Source organism: Gadus morhua, chromosome 1, assembly GCF_902167405.1.
Source record: "Gadus morhua chromosome 1, gadMor3.0, whole genome shotgun sequence".
NCBI lineage: Eukaryota > Metazoa > Chordata > Actinopteri > Gadiformes > Gadidae > Gadus > Gadus morhua.
Window position 1 is genome coordinate 18,202,710 of NC_044048.1, and position 21,500 is coordinate 18,224,209.

The 21,500-nt window shown below is 43.8% G+C and overlaps 3 protein-coding genes across 4 annotated transcripts in view; 1 reads left to right on the forward strand and 2 right to left on the reverse strand.

Moving 5' to 3' along the window:
- The first annotated feature begins 602 nt into the window (after positions 1-602).
- g6pd (glucose-6-phosphate dehydrogenase) lies at positions 603-9,669 on the forward strand. 2 transcript variants are annotated; one of them, XM_030359901.1, is made up of 13 exons: positions 603-624; positions 2,187-2,305; positions 3,822-3,859; positions 4,257-4,365; positions 4,783-5,000; positions 5,473-5,631; positions 6,000-6,125; positions 6,305-6,398; positions 6,573-6,759; positions 7,168-7,403; positions 7,939-8,015; positions 8,215-8,307; positions 8,508-9,669. In XM_030359901.1, exons 1-13 carry the CDS (start codon positions 603-605, stop codon positions 8,596-8,598), a joined length of 1,569 nt encoding a protein of 522 aa, XP_030215761.1. In that variant the 3' UTR covers positions 8,599-9,669. The 2 variants fall into 2 exon arrangements, with proteins under 2 accessions (XP_030215761.1, XP_030215762.1); XM_030359902.1 differs by having other exon boundaries at positions 605-815; positions 8,508-8,598.
- A 523-nt stretch (positions 9,670-10,192) lies between these two features.
- LOC115546312 (glycerol-3-phosphate dehydrogenase [NAD(+)], cytoplasmic) lies at positions 10,193-17,189 on the reverse strand. Its single transcript, XM_030359910.1, is given in 14 exon segments — positions 10,193-11,274; positions 11,333-11,357; positions 11,566-11,695; positions 11,807-11,853; positions 11,855-11,914; positions 12,105-12,155; positions 12,157-12,272; positions 12,275-12,341; positions 12,449-12,561; positions 12,936-13,074; positions 15,290-15,333; positions 15,336-15,429; positions 15,726-15,903; positions 17,038-17,189. Coding segments are annotated over 12 exon segments (1,050 nt in total). The 5' UTR covers positions 17,082-17,189; the 3' UTR covers positions 10,193-11,274; positions 11,333-11,357; positions 11,566-11,598.
- A 1,294-nt stretch (positions 17,190-18,483) lies between these two features.
- LOC115546354 (acid-sensing ion channel 1B-like) overlaps positions 18,484-21,500 on the reverse strand; it is a 5,733-nt gene continuing 2,716 nt past the window's right edge. Inside the window, exons 6-8 of the mRNA XM_030359913.1 lie at positions 21,298-21,389; positions 21,122-21,201; positions 18,484-20,618 (exon numbers count right to left, since the gene is read on the reverse strand). Coding sequence (XP_030215773.1) covers positions 20,493-20,618; positions 21,122-21,201; positions 21,298-21,389 — 298 coding nt within the window. The 3' untranslated portion in view covers positions 18,484-20,492. The remainder of the gene's footprint in view (positions 20,619-21,121; positions 21,202-21,297; positions 21,390-21,500) is intronic.

A 21,500-nucleotide genomic window follows, 5' to 3' on the forward strand; every position in this document is an offset into this window, starting at 1 on the left:
TCAAACCAGAATATTATTCTCACACAGAGGCTGCGAAACAGGTAACACTGAACAGATATAATAGGCTATGCACACACTTTCGTTAGAACACACAACACAACTTCAATTGGCAAGTTTTAAAGAGCTGGTATAAATCCTCATTACAGGATGGCAGTTTAAAAAAAAAAGGCTTTGGCACAGGTAAGCAGCTGTGTTGTGACTAGGTTCAGCTCTGGTTCAGACATGGTGCCATTTAACTGTGACGCTTCAACAGTGTGGGAGTTAAGCAAGTGTGGCCCTTTAACTGTGCCGCAACAGCAGACTGTTAGGACAACACTGTTATCCGTTGGTCCATCTGATTAACAGGTCATGGAACCAACTGGTCTTTCTTGCTCAACTGGTATAGCATGGCAAAACATTGCCTAATTCACAATAATGTAAGCACTCGCAGTACTGTAAGAACATTTGCATGAAATAAATGGCATATGGCTATAACTGTGGAGCCATGCGGAGTATTTTATTCTTGGTTGGGTAAGCGGTCGCTCATTAAGCCCCGCCCACTAAACGCCCTGGAGCTTCGGCGCATCTCTGTGTGGTGCGTGACATCATAGGCAGCGACATCGATGGGAAGTCGAGCGAGCGCTGGTGAGTTTCTCCTAAACCAATAAAATCACTGAATTCCGCCTTGTCATTTAAACAGGGAAGTAGCTCCAATTGCTTCAAAGAAAAGCGCACACGGACTTTCATAGCAGTAGTGGGCTGTCATTAGTTTACCCCTGGTGTTGGTGTTGTTCAGCTTATTACCAGATCACCATACAATCGTTCGGGCCAGCACTGTAAGTATGAGGCTATGTTTATTTGAGGTGCTATCGCGATTGTATTTAGAAAGAAATCGGGCTGCCTTATGGTTGCTAGCTGCGAATGATGAGTGAATAAGATGATTTGTTCAACATGCTGTCAAACATGTAACAGTTGGTGCCTAAGCTTGGTGACCCGGCTCTTTTCTTAGCTTAGCAGGTTAGTCGAGCATGGGTTTATTCGTGTGTAAGCTGGTTTGAATGCAGCTCATCATTGAGATCATAAATTACCACCCATAGAAACAAATGCATAGTGTGACATGCTGGTTTAACGCCATGCTAGTTGGCAGGATTCTTAGGTTGCCGTAGAACGATTTATTCTGTTAAAATAGGGATGAGACAGGGATTGACCTAATACAATTATAGTTGTTTGTGTGTGGGTGTGGGTGGCAGTGGGGGTTAAGGGGAAGGTAAGTAGTCTATACTTAGTAAGACTAGTAACTGCAAATTACCATCTGACAGAATAGTGTGCAGAGAGAACCCTGTTGGTTAACTGTGATACTTGTATGCTGTTTATAGATGATGTCTTCATCAATAATCTCGCTTATACACCCTGCCAACCAACTTCAATGATGATGACATATCAAATATCCTGATACTCCAGTTGCTGTATATGGCTTCTAACAAACCATCCATGTGTGTAAAGCCTACATAGCATTTTAAATAGCTTTATTTATTATAACTCATGCGATGATCATCGTAATGGTTTGCAAACTGCAATTAACATTGCTGATTGTTTATTTTTATATTTAAAGGATCCCCATTAACCCTACATAACACATCACATTACAAAACTCCAATTGCATTAATATATATTCAATTAAATCAATATACATTAATATAAAAAGATAAATACATTCATATTCAACACCAGTCAGAATTGAATATGGATTAGGTAGAATACAAAAAAGGTAAATATAAAGATGATATTTAAAGGTAATTTGTATTATATAACTCGTATTAAGCAGCTTAACATATTAAGAAATAACCTAGAGTCTATCATCCTCATTCTAATAAATTCCTCTGCATATTCTTTTTAAAGGATTATTTACTTTTTATTGGACGGATATTAAGGGGTCATTTATTCCACCTGGAATAATATAACATAACATAATTTCTTTCCATGAGTTGCTCCTTAGGCTGGGGATAATGTGGCCGTTACCGGCAAATCTGGTTATGTGTGTTTATAATAACAAAAAAACGATTTGGTCAATAAAAAATGTGGGCATCTTTGCAGCTGAAGAATGGGGACATGCTTGAAGAATTCCTCTGCTGAACGGTGCGGAGAGGCAGGAGGGCAGATAATGTGCTTCTTGTTCTAATAGCTTACTTTTGTTGTGTTTCCTGTAGAGAAAATGAGCATCCCCCTCTCTCGCTCTGAGGTGTTCGGGCAGCTGAGGAAGGAGCTGTATGAGGATGTGGAGTTCAGGCAGTCCGATGCCCATGTCTTCATCATCATGGGAGCGTCGGTGAGAATTAGTAGGAACAGAATAAATGGGAGGACAAACTATGGCCAGGATTCAAAGTTTACAAAACGTTTTAATTCAAAGGCGTTTTCACCAAATGTAATACTTGCATAGATGCAATTACACACATATTCACACATGCATGAAATCACACACATATTGCAGGGTTCTGCACTAAGCACACGCATATTGCGGTGTCGTTCAGTTCGATTTTTACTGGCTAAAGGTTCTCACATCAAGCAAGTGAGTGTTGTAATGCCTACAAAGCAAGCACATAATTACATATATTGGGGGAAGTGTGTCAACAGATACTGAGCTTGTGCAATCATTAGGTGTAGATTATATAGTCCAATTGAAGAATATCGATAGAAAGTAGACCAATGGTTCCCCTTGGCCTAGCAGGTTATGCAAAACACAGTTTCCGTGTTGCTCCACTTACAACATGTTCTGTCCTAACGGAACTGACTAAATAGTTATAATACTTCCTCATTCCATAAAGGGCTCAGACTCCAGCCTCTATTTCCTCAGTCACTTGGCCTACCCAATCCCACTTTTTCCTATTTGATAATATAATAATATAATATAATATCCATGTCTAGATCTGTCTTTAGGAATTTCCTTTCACTAACTTACCGTAGTGCTCATACCAACATCTTGTTTAGTTTAATGGCAAAATCGAAAAATACATTTGTGGTCATATTAATGTTGTTTATTTCAATCCACCGTCATACCTTACCTCTGTTTGCCTGAGGCTGGGTGTACTGGGCTGAAGAAAGGCTTGCCGTTACATTTCTTGCAGTGTCACTGGCAGTCAGCGTTTTTGTGTGCATGTTTCTTCCGGGTGTGGTCCCATTCAAGATTGTACCTGTTTTTTAGATTTGAATCCCTGGCATTTAAAAAATATAACTGCAACTATTTACTTGAAAGTCTAATATGTTTCTATTAACGTGTAAGCTGTCATTTTTGTTGGATTTACCTAAGCAGTGCAGCAGGATAGGAGGATTCATTTTAGACATCCATTGTTTATGTCTATTCATCAGGCTATTAAATTGCTAGATGAATAGACATGTATCCAATAATTATGTCAATTCATCAGGCTATTAAATGTCTAGACTTTGAAGATTACATGAAATGTGGAGCATGTTTTTTGTGCTATTAGTTATTTAAATCATTGGACCTTTGCTGTCATATAATACCATTCATCTGTGTCCAGACATTTTCCTTAGCTCGGATTTTATGGTCTGCCCTCCACATTGTGGGGTTCATGTTCACTGCTAGGTAGCCGCTCCCAGTATGATTGACATTGTTTTAAATGTGTATAGGCAACTACACTCACCTGTTGGCCATTAGTTAATCACTTGTTTCACAGCCTCACACAAACAGTGGCTTGTTCAATTGGAAGCATGCATCAGTCCTTCTTAAGTGCTGCAATGATCCCACAGGCCCTTTGCAATAGCCCCACCTAGCCTGTGTGTAATAAGCATGTTGGTGCAACTTTAACCGTGTTCTCCTTTTACAGGGGGACCTAGCCAAGAAGAAAATCTACCCCACTTTATGGTGAGTCATGATCGGATGAGCCATTATATCATTTATAGACAGGAAAATAATGGTGAAAATAAAACTAAAATGAAATCAACTTAAAAAATGAATGTTTTGAAGAAAGACATATACACCGTCTGGTTAACAGGGTACTACCCTGTTAACCAGGGTAGTACCCTAGGGTGTCTTCAAAACATTCAAAAACGATGTCAGATTTACTACCCTGAGGGTAGTAAATCTGACATTGTTTTTCAGACTTGCCACAAAGCATGGGTGCCACTGCTAATGATCCCCTATCAACCTAGGCTGCCAGTTGCCATTCTGCTCTTGTGACTTTCGAGGTCAACAGTTTGATCAATTGTGTCTCTCTACCTTTCCTACAACCAAACCTCTGGATGATGTGTCCCTCTGCCAGGTGGCTGTTCAGGGACGGCCTCCTCCCAGAGGAGACCTACTTTGTGGGCTTTGCCCGCACGGCGCTGACCGTGGATGCCATCCGTGCCGCCTGCATGCCTTACCTGAAGGTATAAACAGCGCTCGCTCTCCGCCACGCTCCCCTCCTCCCGCGGGAGGGGCCACTGTGGGGTGCATTTGTCTTCATATAAAAATAAAAACCTTTTCCCTGTTTACCTTTTCCCTGTTCTCATGTCACAGCTGAATGCCAGGAACGGGATGCTTCAAATGAGTGTTATTGGAGAGGGAGAAAAAGAGAGGGCGGGACTTTTAGTTGCATGGAAAGAGGGATTTCTGTTTCTGTAAAAAAAAATGGGATATCGCTTTGAATATAATTTTCTCGTTTTGTAATTCCACTCCCTCTGGGGACTGTTAAGCAAGCACGCGCAGCTCGCATGAAGTCAGAGACCGGAAATCGCCCGGCGTCAGACCGGTGTAACGCTGCAATCACGTTCCCCCTCTCAGCATGCCCTCTCTGCCTCCCCCAGACAGTGGGCTCTGAGGCAGAGAAGCTGAAGGAGTTCTTCAGCCGCAACACGTACATCAGCGGGCGCTACGCGGAAGAGGACTCCTTCGCCAAGTTGCACACGCACATCCAAACACTGCCGGGCGGCGTGGACGCCAATCGCCTCTTCTACATGGCCCTGCCGCCCACCGTCTACCACGACGTCAGCAAGAACATCAAGCACCACTGTATGAGCACCAAGTGAGTGCACGCCAACTCCTTCTCTTTGTTTTGGATCCTAATCTGTTATTGATTACCTGAGCACGTGCTTCTAGCAAAGACCACCTGTGGTGAAATCAGACGCATGTCGTTTAACAAGCATTCAGGGAATGTTTGCATCTGCATCCAATGACCGCACAGCCTACCTGTAGAACCTGGACATTGGACACTTACCTTCTCGGCCGGAAGACTAAGACCCAAGCTATTCTACTATAAATCCCCCTGTATATATCTATTTCTTACGGTCAGTGTCTGTGGCTGTATTTCAATGTTGATGTGTTATTTTCTCATCTTTACTCTCTTTGTTGTGCTCTAATTATCCCCTTTAATCAAATTGATCTTGCTCTCTCCCGCTCACTAGGAAAAGATGTGCTAATCAGAAATCCCCTCATGCCTTATTAATGGGACATAACCTCAGGAAGATAATAAAGGTGTGTGTGTGCGTGCCGTACAGAGGCTGGACCAGGATTATCGTGGAGAAGCCGTTCGGGCGGGACCTGGCGAGCTCTGAGGAGCTGTCCACTCACCTCTCCTCGCTGTTCACCGAAGACCAGATCTACCGCATCGACCACTACCTGGGCAAGGAGATGGTGCAGAACCTCATGGTGCTCAGGTGAGCTGGGAAACCCCTCAGCTCTCAGAGAAGATATTGCCCTTCCTTCTAGTGCATTATCGTGTATGCAATATATGGTTTCTACATTTAATTAATTTAATTTTAGTTCTATATCAACATAATCAGAGACTTATTTGCATATCCCACTCTTCATATGTTACAGTTCACACGTACATTACAGTGGCAATGAGTCACTCCCGTTCCACATTTTAGACCTTGCGGCAATGGATCTAAATGTAATAGCAATTAAAAAACAAATTAATAATAAAGATTTAATTTTGGAACGAAACCAAGCGGTATGGCCCCACAGTGGTCTGTGGGCCCCTGCATGCTTATGACCCATTGGGGCCGTTGTCGCTGTGTTTCAGGTTCGGCAATCGCATCTTTGGGCCCATCTGGAACCGGGACAGCATTGCCAGTGTGGTCCTCACCTTCAAAGAACCCTTCGGCACCCAGGGGCGAGGGGGCTACTTTGATGATTTTGGCATCATCCGGTGAGCGGATGAAATCCAAAGAACCTCACACCCAGGAGCCATTGTCCTTTTACAATGCCTCTGTTGACCGTTTATCAATGGGCTGATTGAAACTTGGAACCGTCATGCTGATTATGTCCTCCTCCCGCACCTCTTTTGTCCCAACACCTGTTGTATTCGGTTCCTTCCACGCCGTCCAGTGATGTCATGCAAAACCATTTGCTCCAAATCCTCTGCCTTGTTGCCATGGAGAAGCCGGCTTCAACCAGTTCAGACGACGTCAGGGACGAGAAGGTGCGATTCCGTCACGACCACTTCACATGACCAAGAACTGTGACTTCTCAACCCACGAGCACATCACCAGATCAAATGGATCTTGCTCATCTGCTCACCAAAATAATCAGAACCCCCCCCCCAGGCTGTTTTTCTTCACAGTATTTTTTTATCTGCCCTTTGCGCCCCCTGCAGGTGAAAGTACTGAAGTGCATCACCCCGGTCACCATGTCGGACGTGGTGCTGGGCCAGTACGAGGGGGACCCCGATGGAGAGGGGGACGCCAAGCTGAGTTACCTGGACGACCCCACGGTTCCCAAGGGTTCAACCCAGGCCACGTTCGCCACGGCGGTTCTCTATGTGCACAACGAGCGATGGGACGGTACATAACCATGTCTTCTCTACAGAACCATGTCATTCTTACCCCACAGCCTTTACAAATCCTCTCAAGTCACGCTGGCCTTCTCATCTTTTGGTTGTGTTTTCAACCAAAGGGACGTTTGTCTACCTCAAATTATATTTAAAATGATAGAAAAACATTGCTTTCAAGAGAGCTCCACTGTGAACTGCAGAAGCTGTCAAACGCCATAAATATGCACAGAACTGTATCAAACTTATAGGAAAACAATGATTTGATAAGCTGCTAACAGATGAATATTTAGGAATGTACATGGAAATGTGCCCATTTTTATCATATGAATGATGGAATAGGATAGGAATGATAGTTTTAGTTATCTTTCTTGAACGCTCCTTCCTGTCTGCCACCGACCGTCCTCCTCTCCCTCCCCAGGCGTGCCCTTCATCCTGCGCTGCGGGAAGGCCCTGAACGAGCGCAAGGCGGAGGTGCGGCTGCAGTTCACCGACGTGCCCGGGGACATCTTCGGCAAGCAGTGCCGCAGGAACGAGCTTGTGATACGCGTGCAGCCCAACGAGGCCGTCTACGCCAAGATGATGAGCAAGAAGCCCGGCGTGTACTTCAGCCCCGAGGAGACGGAGCTTGACCTCACCTACAAGAGCCGCTACAAGGTGGGGAACGCTGGGGCATATGGGGGGTGTTGGGGCGCATTGGGGGCTGTTGCGGCGTGCTAGGGGTTCATCAAAAGACAAACCCTTTTGGTTTTTCCTACTAAATTAAAGTCACATTGTGTAAGATTGGGCACACAGTTTTTTTTTCATTCTGAAATCCTCCCAACCACTCAGTAGGGGGACTTCAGAATGAAAAAAAAACCTGAATAACCAGTTTCTGTCCACTCTAACTTGCTGAGCAGCTATGTGAGGCGAAGTGATGGACTCGGTGTTACCCGGCTGTTTGTGGCGTGAGTGGAACAGGTTTTGGGACGGTCCATAGTAAGATGAGCCCCTGCAGCAGGACGTTTTCGTAAACAACAGCGTAACAGCCTAGCAGGCCTTTTTGTTTTGTAGACAGAGTTATAGAATGTCGTACACTTGAAGGCATTATTGAAATCCCCAGTGATCAGCATTGACTACATGTACAGGTTCAAACAAGCTAGTTGAAATGTTATACATTGCGTCTTTAAACGGGAGTTCTGTCTGTCCTCAGGATGTGAAGCTGCCAGACGCCTACGAGCGGCTCATCCTGGACGTGTTCTGCGGCAGCCAGATGCACTTTGTTCGCAGGTGGGTTGAGTTATGTGGTTTTATTTGATCCATCACAGGAGGCAGCCATCAGTTGATTATGGGTCACATTGGCATGCCATGGGGTTGTGCTTTGTGTGAAATAAGATTGAATTTGACCCTTCATTAGATTGAATAGGTCGTATTAGAAGGATGTGTTTTGAACCTGGTTCTAGTGACTCTACCTATGTGCTCCTCTCAGTGATGAGTTGAGGGAGGCTTGGAGGATCTTCACGCCCATCCTTCACCAGATCGAGAACGAGAAACCGAAACCTGTCCCTTATAAATATGGAAGGTGAGATATCCAGTTTACTCCAACAGACATACCTTCACACTACCTGCACCGCTTTCCCCATACCTCTATGCACTAAGCCCCGAAGTGTAACAATTTTTCTAGCAGTTTTACTTTGTTTTTGTGTTCTTAAATGAGTGTTTTGTTTTCGTGATCAAGTATCTTCACCTCGAAATCTTGCGACCCTTCCTCCCCTCCCCCAGTCGCGGGCCGACGGAGGCGGACGAGCTCTCCAAGAAGGTGGGCTTCCGCTACGAGGGCACGTACAGATGGGTCAACCCCCACAGACTGTGAGCCCGGCGGGGGCGCGCTTCCACCAGAGGCCTGGAGGGGGGACCAGAGGGCGGTCTGCCGGGAGCGCAGCGCAGGCTGGGGGGCCTGGAACAGTGTCTCATGTCGCAGGAAGAATCCCTACCAGTTAATGAACAAGAGGCTTTGTGGATTATTATTATTATGTACAAGGTGCATAGCAGGATTCTCAGGTGTGGTATTCATGTTTATGCTCAGTTAGTACGCTGGGGCCAGTTTGTTAGAAACTGGTGAACTATATTTTGTGTCTTCATATAATACCATAACTATAATGTTTACTATTCAAGGCTTCTTCAAATGAACGTAGCAATAAGGCTTTCATGGCATCCCCTCGTTGTGATGTTGATACTTAGGACAAAAAATTACGGTGGGTCTGTATTAGAAAGGCAATAATTATACTCATTAATATCTTGGATATATATAGGTTTGTATGTTGCTTGGTAAATTATGAACTTAGAAAGTGTCCAGTGCATCTGCCATGAGTAGGAAAAGGTGATGAGAGCAATGCATTACACACAGAAAGCACTTAACGGAGCCGTGACCCGGGCGTTTACCACTTTACCAAACAAAGGTCACAGAGCAGACAACAAAGTAGATTGTCCACCAGCTGTTACTATAACATGTATATAGACTTTGAGATTGTATGAATATGGGGTGCATTGGCTGCAAATCCTGATTAGCGGATTATTATGATTCTTTCTTACATTGTATATTTAGGCTCCCGCTTCCGCTGCTCGGGACCAAGGCTGTGCACAGCATCCATTCTGTGGCCGTGTGAGCTTGAATTGTGTTTCATATTGTTCCAGCTTCTCTCTAGCGTTGATACATGAGCAGTCTTAACCACGCCTAACGGACACAAACCCAGTGTTTGTCAGCTGCCTCTGGTCATTCCCTTGTTTTTGTTTACATTTCTCAAAAAGCATATTTAAGTTGCTGATCATTCCAAATTTGAAACGGGGGGGGGGGTCAATTAAGAGGGTTTGTATTGCTGGTATACAGTCAAGTTTATTTGGCACACTAGATTAATTACCTTTCAATAAACAAGTCTTTCATTGACAGTGTCAAAGTTGTATTTTTTCTTTGTTTTTGGGGGGGGGGGGATCTAGGGCTGAATTTGAGTAGACCCCCATAATACGCTCGTTCATCACAGCTACAAAGACTGGTACGACAGGGCAAGATTAAAATAAGCATCATCCTTATGCATTTTCCTTGGCAGTTTGTCAATTCTTAATCAGTACTGTTTAATGATAAGAAGTTGTTTTTGGATTTTCTTAGTTACATTAATGTCAGGAGTTAAGGGGGTTATTCATATTTGCACCTTGCTGCAAAGTACAAGAATTCAAAATACTTCAACCCTAAATGCCTACATTAATTCAAGCTTGAATGGTCCATTTGATTCACTGCCAGTGATGGATCCCCATTAAGTCCATAGAGGTCATGTGGGGACCGCTCTATATGCACGCACCACATTCAAGCTGCTACAAGAAACTCCTTTATGCTCCAAGACCATGGAGTCTAATCTCAGCCCCAGGCAGGATCCCACTGAATACTCAATAGGCAGTCAATAACAACTCTTGAATCAGATTAATCAAGGCATATTTTATTTCCATTAAATATTATCCAACCGATGACATTAAGCACATTAGTTGATATCAAAAAGCAGATTTTTTTTTTGTTTTAAACATAATATTCATGACACAACTATTAATGCGTTACCACCCAAAGGCAAGGTCATGGTGAACTGACACAGCCAAACCATAGAGACATTTAGAAAGCAAGTCTCTGGGATCACAAAGGAGAGGAACAACCAAAGACTGAGCACATGCATTAGTAAGGCCACTTCATATCTGCAGGTTGCTAGGTGACGTTACAGTCAGTCAAGACATACAGTTGGGACCTTTCAATCCACTAACCAATATGCTTTGATACTCAAGAAAAACGTATATGCATACGCCAGCAAATCACAATAGTAGGCCAACCGAAAAGTGGTACACAAACTTGGACGGAGTTAACTACTTGTTTGACACACTGGAGTTTCCCTCCCACAGAAAAACAATCACAGAGGACATACTTATCCCTTTTCAAAATCTCAACCCCAATTCAAGGGCTGAGTTAAACTGACCCTTGCCCCCCTGAGACGATTCAAAAACAAGTTCTCTTGCTTCAGAACCGTTCATGGTACGGGCCCTGGTTTGCTAATCAGGTGATATAGCTAGCAAAGGGCTAGCTATGTTTAGTAAGGCTTTATGTACACAGTCACAAGACAAAAATAAAACATGCATTTTGATTACATTTAAATGATTAAGACCTAAGAGAAAGTACCACACGACCACAAAAAATTCGGTTGCTCCTGTACTGACCCTTCAGGTTCCCGTACTGGGAAGGGTTGAGATGATGGACCAAAAGCACTTGGAAGAAGTTGATACAAAAAGTATCTTTATGTATATATATAATATATATATATATATATATATATATATATTGGCAGGAGGAGATTGTTTAGCTACAGCTCAATATGCTCAAGACGGATGCTTCCAAACCCTCCAAGAGGAACCAGCTATTCCTCTCACCTGTGCCGACCTAGCTGTGGAGCTAGATGGTAGTGGCTCAAATCCAACTGATCTTGTAACAGTTTTAACAGGTGAGGTGCGACCGATGGCTTCTCTCTCTCTCTCTCTCTCATCTCCTCTCTCTCTCTCCTCTCTCTCTCGCTCTCTCTCTCTCTCTCTCTCTCTCTCTCTCTCCTCTCTCTCTCTCTCTCTCTCTCTCTCTCTCTCTCTCTCTCTCTCTCTCTCTCTCTCTCTCTCTCTCTCTCTCTCTCTCTCTCTCTTCTCTCCTCTCTCTCTCATCTCTCTCTCTCTCCTCTCTCTCTCTCTCTCTCTCCTCTTCTCTCTCTCTCTCTCTCTCTCTCTCTCTCTCTCTCTCTCTCTCTCTCTCTCCTCTCTCTCACACACAGAGTAGGAAGGCTCTTGGCTCGGTTATCTGTTACATGTGCTCCGGGTGGTTCTGCAGACAGGTTATGAACTCTGTGACAGGGTGGCCCTGGTAGCAGATCTGATATACTGCGTTGAACAGTGGGAACCTAGAGAGACAGAGAGTCGAACTGTTGAAGTACTGTAATAGCACCAAAGTCTTAAGATGGACACTTCAGAATGGTCAGTATCGGGTGGTCTGCTATTGGCCCATCACTTACTTGTCGATGAGGTTTTTGTGCTTCAGGATGAGGTTGACCTCGGCGGCGCGTGGCCGGTCCCTGCAGCTTCTGACCGTTGAGCATTTCCTTCTCCAGCTCCTCGATGGACTGAAGCAATAAAAACAATCGAAACACATTAAAATAAAAACATTCCTCGATCTGACCCAAGAGTCTGTATACTAGCCTTGATTGTAATATTTAATAAATAAAAAAAAAGGGGCCCTTCTTGGGACCAAGGACAAGGACAAGGACAGGACAAGGACAAGGACCCCCCCCCCCCTCGGACCAGACGTCTCACCTTGCCCGTCTTGGCGAAGGCCTCGGCCACCTTGCGGTTGCGACCGCCGTAAGCAGGTGGTGATGAGGTCGGCAACGCCGCAGCTCTCCAGGAACGTTGCCGAGGAGACGGGCCCGGCGGTGCAGAAGATGCGTGCGAAGGCGATCATCTCCATGAGACCCAGGCGATCACCGCCGCCTTGGTGTTGTCCCCGAAGCCCAGGCCGTCACAGAACCCCGCGCCCACCGCCACGATGTTCTGCCACCCGACGGGGAAGAGACGGCAGCAAAACGAGGGTAAGGACACACAAACAGCAAAATCGGCGTATGTTTTTCTCACTTTTCAACGGGAGACTCGATGCCCACCTTGAGTGCCCCGCAGATCTCCACCACATCACACTCCTCCACCACGGTGACCCGGAAGTTATCGGTCTGCATGAGCTCCTTCAGCAGAGCTCCGTGCTGCTCATTCTTACAGCCTGGACAGAAAGAAAACCAGTACATACATTATGCCCCCTATGACCGAGCAGACGACAACAAATAACAACGCAAACAATTTCATCACACCAAGAAACGTGGCATTTAGAGGCATCTTGTTGTACAACCCTGATTAGACATTGACGCACTGGTGTTAATATTTGACTGCCATTCTAATAACAAGCAGTTTTGCATGTGTATCATAATTACAAAATGTTTAACCGAACAGCCAGGTCATAATCCAAAAAGGTCAAAGCCTAGCCACTTATTTACCGAACCGTCTACTTCAGTTACCATGAGGTGTGCATTAGGAGAGATTAAGAGAAAGAACGAATTCCGTCTCATGAGCGGCAGGAGTTCTGCAGCGGTCCCTCACCGATGGTGGTCTCGCAGAACTTCTCGTCGGCGACCTCATTGGCGATGTTGGCCCCCATGAGCACACTCATGGTGATGCTGAGCTTCTCCTGGATCACCTCTGAGATGAGCTTCAGTCCATCAGGCCCCTCGTCTACACCCTGCAGCACAACATACCGCACATCATGGAAACAAGTGGATACAAGAAAAACTAAAAGATCTAAGATAAAAAAGATACACAAGCTAAACAAATATACAAAGAATGGACATTTGACACATAGAAGGATTAAAATATCCCATGGCATGAAATCTCACTTTATGAGGGTTTCTAGCATTATTACGAGTTCCCCTAGCCTACCTATCGTCCCTCAGTGGCTAAAACTTGCGTTCGTGTAAAAGGAGCACTAGGTATCCTGTTTGATTTGAAAAAAATGGAAGCTCCAGCGCGGGTTTGGAATGTGGCCCCATAGGGTCATCATAAGGGGCCAAGCTACCTCCCCTTTCTCTGCCTTGCCCGGCCAGAGAATTTGGACCGCCAAGTGTTGTACAGTTCTTTGTTATTTGGATAACCGTTCTGCTGTTGGTGTTATGGCGCATTAAACGTTGGTTCTCTGACATCTCTCGTATTTCCACAACGAGACTGTAGTGGGGGTTATCACAGCCATCGTTGAGCCCCGCTGCCCGCTTCCGAGAGGCATCACCACCACCGCCCGGCAGCGGACAGCGGGCAGTTCAGTGTACTTCAGATTGATGTGGAAGTGGAAGAACCAGAGACGTCGGAGAACCCGACACAGTCGTTTTTGTTTCATAATATCGTCTGGAGGCGCATAGATATAGAGCTTCAGGACTGTAACGCAAGTGTTGTACACTTCTTTGTTATTTTGATAACCGTTCTGCTGTTGGTGTCATGGCGCATAACACGTCGGTTCTTTGACGTCTCTGGTATGTCCACAACGAGACTGTAGTGGGGGTTATCTTAGCCATCGTTGAGCCCCGCTGCCCGCCGCTGCGAGGCACCACCACCGCAAAGCACCTCCACCGCAAAGCACCACCGCCCGGCAGCGGGCAGCCGGCAGTTCGGTCTATTGATGTACAAGTGGAAGAACCAGAGAGTCAGAGAACCCGACGCAGTCGTTTGTGATTCACGATATCGTCTGGAGGCGCACAAAGCTTTTGGCCGTGATAATATGTATCATATGATATGTAGGCCTATTAGGCTATATGATATTATTTTGATATAGAGCTCCAGGACTGTAGCGCAAGTATTGTAGGCCAACACTTCTTTATTTAGATATCTATGTATAATATGATATTATTTAGATATAGAGCTCCAGGACTCCCGAATATTTACAGAACACAGCCAAAGGCTGTGTGCGCCTCGCCATTGCGATACATCCACTGTAAACAGTGCATGGTTCCGTGGCCGCAAAATGCTCAGGGCCACACCCCTACCCTCCTCCTTGAATCACCTCTCTCCTCCTTATTTGCACTAAAGCCACAGACACCGAAACGGCGTGATTGGGGTAAGCTCAATGTGCGACTGGCTCGTAGTGGCTGTAATTCTGCACCACGGCTAAATTTCGGGAACGTCTTCAAATACTGTGTTAGGGGCCCACTAATAATTATATTAAAAAAATCCATTAAGTAGCATGCCATGGGACCTTTGGAAAAAAAGATCAAAAGGAAAAAGTAATACCAAGAATAATTCAAATCAAAGAGTTGTGGGTTAGAAAGAACTGTGGTCAGGTTGACCGTGAACCCAACCTCCACTTGGACACGTTATGTTGGATCTTAGACTTTATTGCCAGTTCAACGGGTTGATTTGATTATTTTAGCTGGCACAGCTACAACAACAACCACACAATGGGCCCAGGATGATTAAAACGGTGCACATTGACAAATGAATGACTAAAGAAGAAGGTACAGGAACGTGAAAGTGCTTCAGGGCTATCCTAGACCAATACATTGACGCAATATCTCCACAGACTTTACAATTGGAATAGTGGTAATGTTTAGAATAAGGATTGGTTGTCCAAACAACATTTTTTTTCTATCCAAGTTTTCCACTTGGATAGTTTGAATATAAGTTTGTTTAGTTAGCGCTCAGACAAATAACCTTCAGGCAATAGAAAAACAAAACTTGCCAGTTTGGTTTTGTGCAGAGAATTTGGATCTTAACAAAACTATTTAATTGTATTGAAATAGTTCCATCAAGAATTCCCCCAGGTTTGAGACTTGGCATCCCCTGCAAACAAATTACAAACAGAGCCTGGCGATCAATGATTGCCATAAAGCTTTAGGGACACACAATCGCAGTGGCCTCTGAACACGGTATCATCACACCAGATAATCATCACACAGTAAGCCGTTTCTTACCTTGATTAGAGACATTCCCAGTGCGTCACTCTTTATCTTCCCCTAATGGTGTCACACACTCTGCCAATAAACTGGTGAGGGATCACAAACACCAGGATGTCTGCTTCACGGGTGGCATCCACCAGGTCAGGGACAGCCACCTAATGGGCAGAAGGAAGCGTGAAGGGAGGGGTCAATAGATCTACTATTACAGCTGGTGTTACATCACCCTTAGTTGGATCATGCGCAAATAACTCAAATGATTAGGAAATGACAACGGTATTAATGCATTGCGGAATGGCAGTTAATGAACATTGCGCAATAAAACATTTCGCAAAAGCAAGACAACATTTAACTGGATGCTTTCTTGCATTCAGGTTGAATATATTAAATGTATGCAAAACAACAACAAACAGGAACATCATAAGGTAAGCCTTACTGTGAGAGTATTACTTACTACATTGGATGGAAGTTTGTGCCCAGGGAGGTACTTCACATTTTCATGGTCAGTGTTGATAATCTCTGTCAGTTTACGGTCATTAACCATCTCCTCAAACACCCACATATTGACGGTGTTGTCAAACTTTGTATTAGTAGCAGCATTGCTTCCAATGATCTTGGCAATGGCCGAACCCCTTAATGGTGAAAGATAAATATATGTGTTAGAAAGCATAATCAAAATGGATGCAATGAGAGGCTGATTGCATAAGTGTTAAAAATGTGATTGAAAATGTGCCTCCATCATTTACACACAATCAGGTGAATCTCTGCTTTTAATCCTAGTCAAAAGTTATCCTTGGTTAACAGAGCTGACCAAAAATGATCGAATAATGCCCTGGATTATAGGGGTCACAAAGGGTGAGCCCGATGTGTTCTTTGTACGTCTCCTTTCAGCCACAACTTGTGAAGACTTTGAGCTTTGCGTAATGGACAATGCAGATCATTAAGTGCAAATTAGTGTCACAGATAATCGATAGCATATAATATATAGAGTGATAGCGTGGGTTATTACATAATAAATAGAACTGTTCGGGCAATTGTGTCCGAATCCCACAGACGTGGTACATCTGCAGCTATCGGTGTGTTGTTATGCAATGTGTAAACTGGAGCCATGATCAGAGCACGCACGCCTCGCCATTTACCCTGGAACAGGGTGCCCCAAGTGAGCGTTACTGGAGAGAGAGGGTGGAACTTTCAGTTAAAAGGGTGGAGGGGCGAGAGACAAGTACTTCTGATAGATGGATCCCGTCTCCGTGACATTATTTCTTTTAATTTAATTACTCAATATTCATCCTTCTTATCATTGTTGTTGTCATTATAATGGTCGTATGCTTCTCGCTCGAGGGACTGTTAAATGTCCTACAGCGATAATAGAAAGTAAGAGACCGGACACAGTATTTATTTAGCCGGGATAACGCAACAATTGAGGATCCTCGCAGCCTGCTCGCCATTCATACCCATCTCATGTAGCACGACGATAACATGGACATCGCAGTGACCAAGTCACGAGTTACTGTGCGAAAATAAAAAATGGGCAACTGTGTGATCATAATCCAAGCTAACCCGGTGAGCAAACCTCCAAACAAAGCGGTAAAAGACAAGTTAAAAACGGTCGGCTCTTCTCAGAATATTAGCAATTTATTGCTAGCGGTTCACATACAAGTGTTGGTCCAGGAGAATCAAACACTGCGTCAATTGCAAAGGGTACTGATCATTTCGCTTACTTTGAGGCAGTAGCAACACATCCTTATATTAACATATGCACTTACCAATTTCCAGAGCCAATGATGCACACTTTCTTTGGAGCTGCCATAGTTAATGCAATGAATGACAGAAAGGGTGCCTTTACCAACTGAGGCAGAGCGCGACTAGTACTACTGCCCGCAATGTGGGCGTGGAAACCGACGGCGGAGCTCTGCTCTAATTGGCCGATTAGATGATTAACGGAACCTCCCACAGACTGGTGCCAAGTGAGACCATGGCCCGGTCGAGCAGTATGGCCTAAAGGTCAATAAGATGACAGCAACTCTGATTCAGGCGTGACATGCATTGACGCTGATCAAGCACTGAATATATTTTTCTTCAGAAAACCTTTCAGTGAGATTTCAGGGGCACATTGTTTGGGTGGCATTCTGACTCGAAATTGGCACTGAAATCATGACTACAAATTTCCCAAGTTTCATATTTATATTTGCTTTTTAGTTGACTTGATCAACTTATTTTTTTATCACTGCACCGTATGTGTTAAACATGCCCATAGGTCTAGAATTTGTATCGCAGAACCCCTATCAGATACCCCAGAGAGCAACCTGCATTTGACTGATGCACTAAACTAAACAAATGATATTATATGATATACAATTTTCTGTTGAACATTAATCAATTTGTTAGTTTGAAGTAACCCACACATTTACACATATAATTGTATCTAATTGTACATACATTTTGATACATTTTGATGAGTTTGGCAGGGATTGCAGCTGGGATCTGTGTCACGCACATACTCCATGTCCTCCAGCAGCACTCCAGTCGAGAAGTGAGTTGCTGTTTGGAGGAGTGTACCCCGTTGCTGGCGGCCTATCCGGGAACTGTTTCAGGAATCCTCCGAGGGCGATTTTGAAGGCATCCAGAGTGGTTTGGCTGTTTACATCTTTGGGAAGGATGTTCCAGAGGCGTGTTGCTTTGACACCGAATTAATTGTCGTACGCCGTTGACATGGACTTCTGTGCCTTGTAGTATTTATTCAAATGGGATTTGACCAATCTATACATTTAGAATACATTTGTATTGGGCAGTAGTGGGGCTCATTAACATGATTGCACCTGGGACCTCTATGACCCTCTTACGCCACTGTCAACTTGCAACAATTTATGACTGTGAAAAGCAAGTGACGTTGCCTACAGGACGGCTTAACCTCATAGTGGTTCAGCGGGCCGTTGTTGCTACCGTGTGACTCTGTAAAGGTTGAGTAGACTTCAAAGAGCACTGCAAGGTGCTAACCTAGGATATAATATTGAAAAAGTTCAAAGTGAAATAGTGGGTAAAATAAGAGAGAATTATAGGAGTTGTGACGTGAGAACGTGTGAAGAGGGTGATTTGCGTCAGAGTTGGCAGCTCTGCATCACGACTTTCCTATTTATGTCTTTCTCACAGCATGGTCCGGAATAAGGATTTCCCTGTTGCATAAACATGATTCGGAAGTGTGGCTAGACCGATTCAATCAGCTCAAAGAAGCATTTTATTCTTTGATATCCCAACAAAGGACCCCGTTGTGTTACAGTAAGACACTGTTCAAAAAAGATTGAGCACTATTTATTGACCCTATAAGAAGCCATTGCATTTTTGAATGCCTGTTTCAATTTAGACATTTTTGACCCCTGTCCTCCCCTTTACACGTGATTAACTATTATAAATGATTTTGTTTAATTGAAATTCATAGCAGTTCCCAAAGCGTTCCAGCCTGCAGCCCCAAGCTAATATTATTCCCAGCGAGGAGACTCTTTTAATTAAGGACAGCTTTTAACTTAATTAACACACAGGTGATTCTACCAATATATTATTGGTACATATGGTTGAATTAGAATAATTCATCAATGAGCGGCATTTATAACTAAATACATACATAGTTTATATTCAGTTGCAACAAGTACAATAATAGACAGAGTATAGCACATTACAAACAATGCGATCCACAGCCATTGGAATATTTACATCTTTTTTTAGAGTTGATTTACTGTTGTGCTTAATAATAGCAGTACACAGTATAGCTTTAGCGAGTGTAAAGAGGTCCCATTAGAGTACAGTAGTTTTCACTGTCAATAGTATAGTATGTTCTGATTCCCCTCATAGAAGCCGCCTAGCGTACACACACACACACACACACACCACACACACACCACACACACACACACACACACACACACACACACACACACACACACCCAACACACACACACACACACACCACACACACACACACACACACATTATAGGAATGCATACACCATTAGAACCTAATCTCTGCTTGCAGAGTACTAACATTTTGAATTACAGACATACAGGAAACGAAAATAATCATACTTAACTTACGTCTGTTAAAAACCCACATGCATGCACACACACATACATACACATAGCCCACACCCACACCCACACACACACACACACACACACACACACACACATCATACACAAAAAAACAAAGACACACAGTGATGAAACATTCAGCAGATAGGCATGCCGATATACTGCTTACTGTAAATGAAAACGCAACAGCACAATGTGTCATGCAAGCGAGGAGCCCTGTGGATACAGAGGAAACCTGAACACATTCAGCATTGAATATCAACAAAGAAAATAGATCGGTTTGCAATGACGTACATCTTAAAGTCTCTCATGGCAAATGTGTAAAACCCTTTAAATAGCTTGTTGGAAAGACAACAAATAGATGTTGTCCATTTCAATTTCAATATTGTTTGGTTTCATGTGCCCGATGTGCCCTTTAAACCCTTGTCATTTTGAATGTTTGTATTGATTGTCACCCAAGGTAAACTGATTCCATAGCATCAGATTTTTTTTTTTTATCAACTGAACTATGATTTGTTTTTATCTTTTCATTCTTGATGAAAACAATTTATGTGTTGTACATGATATATTCCCATGCCAGGAATCATTTTCAATTTATTCCTCAACCATAATTCGATTTAATCTTTCTTACAATTTCTCTGCCTTGAAAGATGAGGTAGTTTCTTGACAAAATAGGGCAGGACTGATATAAAAAAACGATACTGAAATTACTTTTTGGATGATACAAATAGGAAAATAAATAAATAATGAATATACTAAATGTATAAAAGTAATAATTAAAAGAAATGTGAATGCGACACTGAAACCCAAATTCTTAACTCATATAATAATAATAACAATAAATATTCAAACCCAAATATACCGGGGGAGCTAACACCATGGTATCACATCACCTGTGTGATAACACACCCGATGAAGGGCATCGCCAGCTGAGCCACAGCAAATGGTTCTGCAAATGGTTACGTCCCTGTCTGTCGCAAAGGTGTCTACCTAGGCCGATGCAGCATCTAAATGAGACGTACTGATGAATCTATCCAGATAGCGTCCGCACCTAAACCCTGTGTGAAGCATGGTGACCCTAAAGCAGGCACACACAGTATAACACATTCTCCTCTCTCTGTTGGTGCCGGCCAGAGGATCAGTGGAAGTTGGTGACGTGACACTTGACGTCGTCCATGCCGAGCACGGCTCCGTGGTCGTTGTTGTTGTCGTTGAGATGCTTGTTCTTCTTGTCCGAGCAGCGGCACAACTTGTACTTTAGCACCTGGGGAAGAAATAGACAACAAGTCGTCACTCTCGCCGAAAAGCAAAAACATGCTTCAGAAGCCAATAGAAAATATATTTGGGGGATAAGTTAGAGCAGTAGATAGAGAAGGTAGTCAGAATAAAGATTAAAGGTGACATATTATACCACCAGGTGTGAGTGTGATTAGCCATTACAAGCCGTTTTGGAAAATCTGTCACCTAGATGTATGACGGATAGATGAGCAACGTTTGCTACAGTCCACTGGATAGGCTGGTAGACTGATCTATCCAGCACATATCTAGGCGGACACGCGCACTTGTGATGTCAAGAGATGGCAGATTTTCGGCTTGTTTTAGCTAATCACACTCACACCTGGTGGTATAATCTGTCCCCTTTAAGAAAATAGTTGAATTGATGTTTGCTAAGGATAGTGAGGTTGTTTCTTTGGCTTGAATCTCTCATCTAGGAACATTATTAGTGAAACACACACACTCATCCTTCCTTTTGGCTTCAACACCCACCTCATAGATGTAGTCAAATAGCTCCAGAATGGTTAGTATACTCGCTCCAATAAACAGTCCCATTTGGCCGCCGATATCCCCTAGAACAAGAAACCCATAAGCACATAAGAGACGGATATTAGAAGGGACGTTCCCTCCATCATGGAGGGAAAGCAGGAGAAATAAGGCTGACATACCAAGAAGTCCTGCCACTTCGTAGGCCTTCTTCTGCTCTATGGTCTCATAGTTCAGGGCCTCAAAGAAGATGTCCAACACCAGCAGGTTCTCACTGTTGAGGAAAGACTCATCTGAACTCTGAGGTTTAATCAGACCCCACGGGGGGGGGAGGGGGGGGGGGGAACAGACCGTTAATTATTATTTTATTATTTTAAAATGGTCT

Excerpts from the sequence above, each read along its gene's own strand:
- g6pd (XM_030359901.1), top strand. The coding sequence starts at position 603 with ATGGGAAGTCGAGCGAGCGCTG. Across the intron at positions 5,632-5,999 it reads CAGAACCTCATGGTGCTCAG|GTTCGGCAATCGCATCTTTG; the intron begins GTGAGCTGGGAA and ends GCTGTGTTTCAG. Across the intron at positions 6,760-7,167 it reads GCACAACGAGCGATGGGACG|GCGTGCCCTTCATCCTGCGC; the intron begins GTACATAACCAT and ends CTCCCTCCCCAG.